This window comes from Pan paniscus, chromosome 7 (assembly GCF_029289425.2).
Source record: "Pan paniscus chromosome 7, NHGRI_mPanPan1-v2.0_pri, whole genome shotgun sequence".
NCBI lineage: Eukaryota > Metazoa > Chordata > Mammalia > Primates > Hominidae > Pan > Pan paniscus.
The window spans coordinates 66,168,178-66,180,462 of record NC_073256.2 but is presented as its reverse complement, the minus strand read 5'-3'; the positions used below and the strand labels follow the sequence as shown (position 1 = coordinate 66,180,462).

The window sequence follows — 12,285 nt, the reverse complement described above, 5'->3', positions numbered from 1 at the left end:
CTAAAATTATGCATCTATTATGCATCAAAAATTGAATTAAATAAGGTTATATAGTATCATATATAATGTTCTTAATATGATCAAATAACAGAGGCGAAGAACAGATTATTAGTTGTCAGAGATTAGAAATGTGGTGAGGGAGGAAGGCAAGAGGGATGCTGGTGTAGTTATGGAAGGACTACAGGAGAATGCCTGCAATGATGGAACTGTTCATACAAAACTTGACTGCGTTAGTGGATGCAGGAACATGCATATGTGATAAAATTTCACAGAAATAAACATGCACACACACACACACACACACACACACACGTAAAATCTGAGTGGTGAATTTTGTCAAGTCCATTCCCTGGTTGGGATATTGTATTATAGTTTTGCAATGTGATACAATCTGGGATAATAAGAGTAAATGAAAATACTATTTCCCACAAGTGCACGTGAATATTCAATTTTTTCAAAATAAAAGGTTTAATTATAAAAAGCTAGGATTTTCAATAGAAAAAAATAAGATGTATAATCAAAATATATATGTAGTTACATTAAAGGTAACTAGACTAATTTGATTTAATGACCAAGTTTGTTACTTTGGATTAAAAACAACAAAGAATATTGCAAATATATGTATAATATATAGATGTGTATATATACATATATATTTAATGCAGAAGGGGCATATTTTATACAGTAAGACTAATAAAAGTTTAAAGAATAGGATAGAAGAATTTACAAGTAGATATTAATAAATAGAAATCTGTTTTTTATTTATCCTAATACAGATAGACTTAAAGGCAAGAAACATTTCCAAAGGTACTGGACATGCCATAATTATCAAGCATCATATAACAGGAATTTATAAAAATTCTAAATCTACTTGCATCTGACAACATAATTAAATATATACAGCAAACACTGACTCAACAATGTAGAGAAACACACAGATCTACCATCATAGTGGGACACTTTACCATGTTTATGTAAAACCTAATACAATAAACAGAAAAAAATCATGAATGATGCAGAGGATCAGAGCCTCTAACGAACACATATGACCTAATTGAAATACGTACAACACAACACTAAAAAAATGACAATACTCATCCTTTATAAATACATATAAAACATTTCCCAAAATAACGTATATGCTGAGTAAAATCAAGCCTCAACAAATATCAAAGGATTGAAATCATCTAGCATGAAATTATACTAAATAGAAATAGCAAAAAAAGATAATTAGAAAATCCCAAAATATTTTGAAATTTTGTGATACACTTTTAAATAGTCCATAGGTCAAAGAAGTAATTATAACAAAAGATAAAATATTATCAAATGAATTTTTTAAAATACATGAATATCAATACTTGTGGATTTCTTATTCTGGCCAAGACAGAGTGGCCTCATTCTTATCAGATGCTTTCTGATGCAACTAAAGAACTTCACACATAAGATGACAAAAGTATGGGAAGCTCCTGTGAGGTGAACAGCTAAGCATGAATGGCTAGGGACTTCAAATTCAGGGATAAGAAAAGTGCTGAGTCCCCTGGGTTTTCCTCCTGCATGTCCTAGACACGACCCTCTGAAACCTCCAATCTGAGTGGCTAACAGCAAGACTTTTAAAAACGTAAAGCCTCCAATAAAAATGTGTAACTCCTTTTTAAAGGACTAGAGAATGGGTACAATAAAAACAAAACAAAACCTTTTGGCAATACCTGCCCAAATCCAGTCAAATACCAATGGTACCATCGTCTCCCTGTTCACAAGGTTTTCAGCAGGGCTTAGCAAGAAGCTGGTCTTCCATCCTACACCTTAAAGAAGCAGGCTCCAATTTCCCTGCCAGGGTAGTGTCAGTGGGGTGTCATGGACAGCTGAACCTTCATACTCACCTGCAGCAATTAGAATAAATGGGCTTGTGGGAGATGGGACAAGTACTGTGCCTCCACTTCCATGCTGACAGGTGTGGCCCAGCAAGGAGCTGAGTCTCTCCCACCATCATCACCGCAGTGGAATGAGGTGGAGCTAGTTGCCCTCACCTATCTGTCCACCTCCTTCCTTATGTCAGTAGAATTCCCTGAGGAGCTGAGCTTCTACCTCCAACCTTTAGTAACCAAGAAATATGAATAGCCCTCTCCATCTACCTTTCCAGGTGTCAGCATGGTGCAGTAGGAAACTTAACATATACACCCACCCAGTCCTCACAACAAAGAGATTGCCTGCTAAAAACAACAAGAACAAGAACAAGAACAAGAACAACAACAACAAAACCCAGATTAAATAGTAATCTGAATCTCAACATTTAATATCCAAAAAGTCTAGGATGATTTTGTTAAATCACTTGTCATATCAATATCCAGGAAAATCACAAGTTGAATGAGAAAAGAATTAATGATACTAACAATGAAATGAATGAGATATTGAAAATATCTCACAAGGATTTTACAGTAACCATCCTAAAAATGCTTCAACAGGCAATTACAAGTTTTCTTGAAACAAATAAAAATATTTTTAAAAACTTCAAAAAAGAAGTTATTTTAAAAGGATAAACTAGAACTGAAAAAAATACATCGACAAAAAATAAAATGCTGAATTGGCTGAAGAGCAGAGTTAAATGACAGGAAATAAAATTTGAAAGCATAAATACAGATCAATAAACTTTTCCCAATCTGTTTAACAGAAAGAAAACAGATTTTTTAAAAAGTTTCTCAGTGACATGCAGGACAATAATAAAAGGGTTAATATTTGCATCAACAGAGATCTAGAGGGAGAGAATGGAAAGCGGGACTAATCAAGTGTTTGAAGGAATAAAGGTCAAAAACTTTCCTAATTTGGTGAAAGTCATAATCATACAGACTTAAGAAGCAGAATAAAGCCCATTTAGGAGACATTTAAAGAAATATGTGCCAACATACGTCATAATTAGTCTTCTGAAACTAAAAAAGAAAAGAAAAGAAAAAAAAAGTCTTGAAAGCAGACAGAGGGAAAGAACATATTACTTACAGGGGACGCTGATTTGAATGACAGTAGACATTAATGCCTAACATATTTTAGGTACTGAAAGAAAAGAACTGTCAACTCCAAAGTGTATCCTCTCAGATAAATGAAAACTAAGGGAATTAGATGCTAGCAAATCTACCTTTAAAGAATGTCTAAAAAAATTAAGCAGAAAGGAAGCGGTAAAAGAAGCTTTGAAATTCAGAAAGATCATTGATGGGTATACTTTGGGTTAAGTATAATGGATTATCCTTTCCACGAGTTTTTAAAATCTTATTTGATGGTTGAAGCAAAACTCATAATACCACCCGATATAGTGTTTGATGTATATATAGGAAGTTAAGGTAATATCTTTACAAACAGGAAAGATAAAGGAATCTTAATGGAAGCAACATTTCTATTCTTCATTCAAAGTGGTAAAACATTACCAGTAGACTGTGATATATTACCTACACATATTATAATACCTCAAGCAACCAGTCAGAAAACTATGCAAAGTGATATACTCAAAAATACTATAAATAAATCAAGAGGTAATGCTAAACTTGCAGGAGTAACTAAAACAGTATTTGCTGGAAATGTGAAGATCTGACTACATATATTAAGAGATAAAAGTCTTAAAATTAATTATCAAAATGGACTGGCAAACTACAGCCTATGGGACAAATCTAGCCTGCCGCCTGTTTTTGTGAAAAAGTTTTATTAGAACAAAGGTGTGCTCATTTATTTATATATTGTATATGGCTATTTTTGTGCCAGAAAAGCAGAGTTGAGTACTTTGTGATGGAGACATGAAGGCCTGCAAAGCATAAAATATTTACTATACAGCTCTTTACAGGAAAGTTTCCCAACCCCTGGAGCTTATATCTCTCAGAAAGCTATAAGAACAAAAATTCAAGCTGAAAAACTTAAGAAATGGAAACAATCAGGGAAAAAGCAGAGACTCATAAAGTTTACATACAAGTTAAGAGATTCAAGAAAGTCCCAGATTAATCATTTTTTAAAAATCAACAAAATGTACAACTCCTTAGCAAAACTGATCAAGATAAAAAGAGAAAAAAAGTTTCAAGAATGAAAAGGAGGGCACTACTTATCTTACACTTACTAAAATAGATAATAATATAAGAATATTAAAAGCAGAAAATAAATCTTATAATTTAGACCAACTATGCTGCTGGGCATGTGGTTTATATGCCTATAATCCCAGCACTTTGGGAGGCTGAGGCAGGCAGATCTCTTGAGGCCAGGAGTTCAATACCGACCTGGGGAACATGGTGAAATCCCATGTCTACGAAAACAAAACAAAACAAAACAAAAAATTAGCTGGGCATGGTGGCATGTGCCTGCAGTCCCAGCTACTCGGGAGGCTGAAGTGGGAGGATCACCTGAACTCAGGAGGTGGAGGTTGCAGTGAGCCAAGATCGCCCCTCTGCACTCCAGCTAGGGCAACAGAGCTAGACTTTGCCTCAAAATAAATGAACAAACAAACAAACAAACAAATAAATAAACTATGCAATATTCTTGAGAAGTAAACAATTAACAAATATGAAATATGAAAACTTAATAAAACTATCTATTGAGTCTATTGAATCCATTACAATAAGTTAATAGCAGAGTCAGGGCTTTAACTTGTGGTTTTGTCATCAGAATAATAAGTGTTTAACTTTGTTAGATTATTATTTTGAAGCTCTTCTTTCTACTATCAAAAACATACTAAAATCATAAGGCGTATTGTGATATGTCAGAAGGTTTTCTAAAAGGTCTCTTTTTTCATAAACAAAACAATCATAACTCCTAAACACGGACTCACCGACTCAAATCTGTGCCGGGCACATACTGAGAGAAGCGCGAATGAAGTAGAGGGATCAGTCTGAGGTCGCACCATCGCTTCTCCCACCTCAAGCCTGGAGACGTCGGCCACGATGAGCATGATAATGTATCCTGAAAGGAAGATAAATATTCAACGTAATTTTTTTCTTCTGTGCTTTGAGTTTCTGTGTCTCAAACCCCTTTTATCTGGGGGATATTATTTTCCCCTAAATGATCAAAAGACTTTAATGGAATACCATGAGAAGAAGTCCAAATTATGGACACTAAAGTTGTATTGGTTAACTTATTTATTAATAGAATGCTATAAGAAGTTAAGAAAGGAATCATTGAGACTAAGAATGCTAGTGAAAACATATTTTAAAATGAGGGGAGATGGAAGGAAAGGATAAGAATGTGACAGAACATAATTTATTCAAGAATGGAAAAAGTGGGAAAAAAACTGTAACTATAATTAACCAATTAAGTGAAAAAATAAAAATCAGCTGTAGTTCATTCAATTAGAGAGTATTTTATGAGTGCCAAGTACAATCATAAGTGTTTTTAATTTTTAATTTTTTGCAAATATTTTTGAATAGAATAAGCATTCCTATAAAACAACTTTCAAAACACCACTCAAGGAAATCTGTGCTCCTTTTTCTAACTTCATGTTCATAAAAAGTTTATACTTTCTTATGTTGTTTTAATTGCATATCAAGGCAACTACTGCTGGCTTAAAATTACACATACATTAAGTTTTGTTAGAGCTTTTTTCTTCCTTTATATATAGAGGAGACTAATATTTGATAAAATTTGGGCTTTTTCACTTGATTCATGTTTCCTTCATTATTTCAGTTTTAATGTTAAAATTTCTTCATCACACCAGCACATCAAATAATATTAATATTTAAATTGGCATGGGTTGTAAGCTCAATTTGACCAGTAAACTGGTAGCATTGACTTCCCTTTATTCACTAATTTTTGAGTGATAGTGTAGGAAGAAGATTCTATTTTAGTCTAGATATTGAAACTCTGTGAAGTCTAAATATTATTAAGCATTACTCTCAGGCATTAAATTTTTTAACAATGCTTCCAGTGAAAAACAATATTACTTTTATTTAAGGTTGTATGTTGCCTGGCATTTTATGTTAATTGTGGCAGATTGAGCAAATAAAAATGTACTAAGTCAGTGGAGCAGTTTAGAATACCTGGAAGTGTGGACTGGCTAAGATCACTTAGTGAGGGGTCCCTACTGGTGACTCAATGAGCACCTCAGCTTCCAAGTCACCTGTCCTTCAATGCTAGTCGGTTGCTTTTAATGCCTCTCTGGTGACTGCAAAGGCACAAACCTAGGTTTCATATTACTCTTTCTCCTGGCCTCATGTCAGATGTTATGGATGATCGGCATGTGATGTGAGGTCAGATCTTCATGTCAGCTGTACAGGTGGTCAGCATATGACATGGGATCAGCTGGGAGATAGTACAAAACGGCGAGGTCTTAAGCTGCAAGTCAGAATCAGAACACTTACATTTGAATACCAGTTTCCCAACTGAGTAGTCCATTACCTGGGGGCAAGTTTTGTAGTCTCTGTCTTACTATGTTTATCTTCAAAGTGGGGATAATAATGGTAACAACTGGTAAGATTATAGCAACAAATAAAAAATTTCTTATAATCTAGCCCAGCTAAATGGCTCCATACTATTTTCAATATATCTAAAAGGCTAATGGTAATTTAACATTTAGTAAAACAAACTACTTAGATGCCTGGCTTGGTAGCTGTAAGTAAAATGTATCAAATATTATGTTCTCGAGAAATAATAATAAGCTGAAATAAGGGGCAAAATTATTTCTAAACATGGAACTTTTAGGGAGGGCATTCTTAGGAATATTACTGTTACTATTTAATAGTAGTTTTAATAATACCTACTTGTACTAAGTGCTTGACTTACACCACTTGCAACATCTTTGAAAAACAAAGCTATTACTATGTTCATATTTGAAAGGAAAAACAGAAGGTTTTTTTATTTTTAGTTTTTGAGACAGGGTCTCACTCTATCACTTAGAAGTGCATGTTGTGACCTTAGCTCACTGCAAACTCCGCCCCTGGGGTCAAGTGGTCCTCCTGCCTCAGCCTCCCAAGTAGCTGAGACTACAGGTGCCCACCACCAGGCCTGACTAATTTTTGTATTTTTAGTAGAGACGGGGTTTCACCATGTTGGCCAGGCTGGTCTTCAACTCTTGACCTCAGGTGATCCACCTGCCTTGGCCTCCCAAAGTGCTGGGATTGCAGGCGTGAGACAAGAAAGTTATTTTAAAGAAGTATTTTATTATTACTTCCCAACTTTTCTTCATGAGGGAACATGAAGAAGCAATAATACTGTGTGGCAGGCTTGGGTAAACAAACAAGGTTTCTGTGACCGGGCCAGAGATGCCCACAGGGATTGCAAGTAGCCCAGGACCCACCCAGCTGCACAAAGCAAGGTCCTCGTTGGCAATGACTGAAACTCCTTCCCAGAACCCCAGTGCACACACATGCATTCCTAAGTTCTATAGTAAACAATTTACCCAAGTCACCCAGCCAGCAAAGGGCACCCCCAGGATTCACTCAGACTAACACCTTTTTGATAGCAGAGCCAACAGATCTACTGTGGAACATTTAACATTCAACATGGATAATCAGAGGTGAAACAATGGAAAAATAATTTGGATTTTTTTACTTGATTATTTCACATTTTGGTTATATAACTTCAGGTATATTATTTAAAGATGCTTTCTCATCTTTCATAAAATACAATAATAATTTCTCTCAAATTTTGTGTTTCTTCGATAAATGGGATAGAAAATGTCAAAGACTGTTAAAGATATGGGTAATGAGATGTTGAGGACTGACTAATCACCAATACAGGAGTACAGTAGGTTTTACAAATCTTATCAATACACTTCATAGATTGGCAAGTATGGAAATATATGTGGCCTTTGACATTCTTTCTTGTGGCATCTTGATTTGATGCCTTTATGTACCAAAGGTATAAGTATGTCACTTTCTTATGTTTCTTCTTTATAAGAAATATGTAATAAGTCCCACTTCAGTTATTTGACTAAACAGAGTTGATGTATTTCATATTATAGACCTGTTATTTACAGTGGAACACAAGCTATCCTTTAAAGAAATTTTCTCCTTACTTATTTTATTTATGTAAATAGAATATAAATTTACTTTCTAATCATTTTTTGGAATAGTAGTTTATTTATTTTTGCATAAAAGATAGTCTAAAAACACAATCACTTTTGTGCTTTTGAAAACCACGACTATTTTTCAATAGCTCTACTCTACAATGTCAAGAATGTTGTTTCCTACAATATTAATAATGTGACTGGAAAAAGGAGCAATTATGTCTCCTTGCTTGTTTCCCAAAATTTTACACATGCCACACAATATCCTCAAGAACAACTATCTTACCAAAACAGAACTGCACAAAGGGCAAACTGCTAACTGAGATTTTATTAAGGATTTGGTGGCACAGGATGTATTAATTAAAGGTGTACAGTTAAGAAGGATGTTTCTCAGTCTGGTTGGCTGATTATCTGAATCAGAGTCTTCTGGTAAGCACAGAACAAATTCTTCTACTCCATCTCCAGAGAGAAGAAATTCAGTGAATCTGGGCTGGGGCTTAAGAGCTAAGGTCTTGGTTGGCAAAACAAGTGACTTTCGTGTACCTTCAAATTAGTGATGTCGCGCATCTTTAGAAGGAATAGATTATATTTTTATGTAGGATGGTGGAATGACGCTAATATACTATAAGCCTTTATTTCCCCTTAGACTTAAAATGCTGCCTTAAAATACAGTAAGGACATGTTAGAAAACCAGAAAAATGCCTACTCAAAATTGGCTTCAGATCAAGGTATAGACATTGAAAAGGCAGTTTGTGAGCCTAGGATAGAACTGAGAATTAAGACACATCAGAAAATCAAATGTTTCTTTTGAGTAGACTGTCTATAATATACACGTATTCTGTGGAAAGAAAATTTGCCTCACAATGCACTCTTCCTTCCGAGTGCCCACTGTCTGTTGTTATTTCATGTCTTTGACCTCTCCTAATTTTGTACATCTCTGAGTAGAGATGTTCTCCACTTGCCATTCCTCCATCAAAGCTTATTCAAGATACAGAAGGAACAGCACGTGCTAGCCCTGGCTGTGCAAGCCTGCACGGTCTGATTACCATTGCAGGTTAGTGCTCCCCTGCGAGCAACAAAGCACACACTTGGTTTGGAGTCTCTCAACTTACGTTGAATTTTTAGTCAGATGGTCAAAGTCTCTACAACTCTTTACCTCTGTTATTAGAATGCTGCTACTCATTCTTCTCTTTTTCTGCTTATGTTATAGTTAATTGTATGCTTTTGTCTATAGATCTGGATCTTAATTTTTTTGGTTAAAATCATAATTAACAGCTCCCCAAAGTAAAATAGCTAGAGGGGTATTTCCACAGAGTAAGTTCTCAACAAAAATGCATTTAATTGATATGCATTGAGATTTTTGTCTTTATTTTGAATATACTTTATTTTGTTTTCATATGGTTTTATTATTATTCTCTATAGCATCATGATACTTTCAATTTCCTTACACTGAAATATCTTCAGCAATGTCAAAAGAATGTTCAATCCTAATGCTAAAAGGAAAATAAAATGTGCCTCTGGAAATGGCAAGACATAGCTCCAGTAAGAAGAATTTATAACAGTTGCTTTATTTTTAATTTTATAAAACTGAATTTATTTGGGATCAGTCATGTTATAGAATTGGAGTGATTTTCTTGCTGTAATTACAGTTTTATAAGGAAGGACATTATTCTATATATGTTTTTCTATATGTCAATGGAATGGATTAAAAACAAACCAGAATGATTTCCACCCTTAGACCTGCCACTCTGACTCCTCTGCTCTGCTTATTATACAGGAGTTCAAGGGTATGAGGCAAGACCTAGAACAAAACAGCTCCAAAAAGCTTTCTCCCATTCTGAAGTACGTTGCTCTTGTTTCTGTCTTAGGAGCAGAGTTGAGATGGAGATTCTTGCGTGAGGGACATGTGGAGGGGGCACTCTCAGGAACAACCTCTGAGGACTGATGGAAGCAGGGCATGTGGTGTCAAACACCCCTGTGAGCTCTGACTCCCAGGCAAAGGGGATCCAGACAAGAGGGATAAGCTGTGAATGGGCACAGCCAACACCTCCAGCTACTGAGGGCAGGTGCACCAGCGCGGTGAAGGAAAACAGAAGTGGATCAAAATTATCGAAGGCATCTGGATCGGGAGGGAAGAAGGTGAGCAAAGCAATTACAAAATAAAGAGGTAAAAAATTTGGTTGTATATCTAAGTTTTTCATTAGGAAACCTGTATATTTCCTCATAAATTTTAAGTCACTCCAATCATGCTGTATTGTGGTTTTAAATGCCACTTATTGTGTGGCAATTATTTCTTTGGCCAAAAAAAAAAAAAGTTTCAAAGATGGCCACGTGAAATATATCCAGCTGAAGTTGGTTTTAGAAAATATCCCTAGATTTGTACAGATAACCTTTGGTGTTGGCAAATTTCTTTTTATGAAGGAAAAAAGTTGAAAACTTGAGGGCCTAAGGTACTCAGCTGAGGAGTAATACTAGGGAAATCAGGTACCGTGAAAGCCACTCAGGACTGAAGATGTTCAAAAAGATTGCTTTGAAGTAAAATGCCACTATTTTGACAAAAATTTCAAATTGCAGGATGAATCATACCAGTCGGTTGAAGAAGCTATATGACGTATGTACCATGATATGTGGAATAGAACAATAAAATTCTGCTTAACGTCAGCTCTGCTTCTCTTTATGTTTGTAAGCATGAAAGATGATTGTTAGATCTGCTTATAACCAGAGAAAATTATTTCTTTAAGAATGTGTGAGTGTTTTGAGGGATGAAATGCAAGGAACTTCAAAAACATTTATAAGATATTAAAATCGATTTACTCAAAATGCAAGTAGAGAACAAAGATTAAAATTTTATTAAATATCTATAAAACAAAGTTTAATTTTAACTTTTACTAAATGCATGTATAGTTAAACGTTCTTTACATGTTAAAATAATATGTGAATCAGATTTTCTCACTTTGCAGTAATTGCTTACTGTGAATAAAGTTGGTTAAAAAAATCCTAACAAATGGCAAATTAAATAGTTACTTTTAGTTAAGTAATTTCAAAAGAAAAAAGTGAGAAAACTAATGTCAAAGCATTTTGAACCTGAAATCACATATAATGTGCAATGTTCTAAAATGACTGTATATTATACATCCCCAGTGACATCCCCAAGTTAATAGTATCTATTGCTTCAAAAGAACTTAATCCATACAGACTTGAGAGGGGAAAAAATGGCATAAGAAGCCTGATCTATTTATTTTCCATTTCTTGTTTATCATAATTCTTAAATGATTATGCAACCAGGGATTTCCTATCTGTCAGATAAATCAGATTCACTAGCAGCTTTTATAAACTATGTGTTATCTCCTTATTAATCTGAGCTATGCCTGGGTCATCTTACCGTATTGTTGGGATGGTAGTTGAGATGTAAGCCACTGTCACAGAGAGGAGAGGAGGTGCCACTGCTCTGGTCACTTGGAGCACCTGCAGGAGACAAAATCATAACATTCCGCTGGTGAGAATGCCATAACCTTCTAAACTGATGCATTCCATTACACTTTCAAGGATACTCAGTAATATCAAGTAAATCAGATATTACAATACAATTTTATTTCAGTTATACTAAAGCCAGAGTTTTGCAAGTAAGCCAAGTGACTACAGGTATCTGGGCACTAAAAGAGACTCACAAAAATTTGTCTTTGATTTCAGAAACATTAAGACTTTATAAAGGAAAATGTACAGCCTTATAAAAAGTATTATTTTGCTTAATTATCTAAAGTGGCCTGCTTTTAGAAACCATACTTAAAATAATGCAAGATTTTGGTTGTCTACAGAGTTCTATTTAATGTCATATTTCAACCAAGTTGTAAATCCTACCCTTAGAAACTATAATTTTCCATGATGCAAAAATGTTTGCATGTTCTGTTTTTATAGGTACTCTTTGTTAGTATTCAAGTATCCATTAAAATTATCAAATTTTGTATAATTGCAATGAAAAAACTTCATATTAGACTTTAATGAGATGCCTACTAATATCTATTTTTTAAAGATGAGTAATGCCTTAAGGATTTGTCATTTTCTAAGATTTCCCAGTTTAGTATGTATTAGAGTCACAATTAGTATACATAGTTCCTGACTTCTGATTACTTGATTTTTCTAAAGATATTTTTAAAAGTTACTAATGTTTATAAATATTACCCACAAATATAATTGACACTCAATTAATATTTGAAATATTATACTTGATTTCAAACATCATAGGTCATAGGGAACACTACTTACATAATAGTCCATGTGCTAAAAAAAAAGATATTGTTCTTCTCTTTTATTACTCTCAC

At 34.4% G+C, this 12,285-nt stretch overlaps 1 protein-coding gene across 9 annotated transcripts in view; it reads right to left on the bottom strand.

Moving 5' to 3' along the window:
- Nucleotides 1-12,285, bottom strand: part of SNTG1 (syntrophin gamma 1) — an 865,234-nt gene that overhangs the window by 253,021 nt on the left and 599,928 nt on the right. For all 9 annotated transcript variants that reach the window (XM_034966056.3, XM_063606752.1, XM_034966057.3 and 6 more), the window contains 2 exons: nucleotides 11,349-11,431; nucleotides 4,796-4,926 (listed from right to left, as the gene is read on the bottom strand). In XM_034966056.3, coding sequence (XP_034821947.3) covers nucleotides 4,796-4,926; nucleotides 11,349-11,431 — 214 coding nt within the window. The remainder of the gene's footprint in view (nucleotides 1-4,795; nucleotides 4,927-11,348; nucleotides 11,432-12,285) is intronic.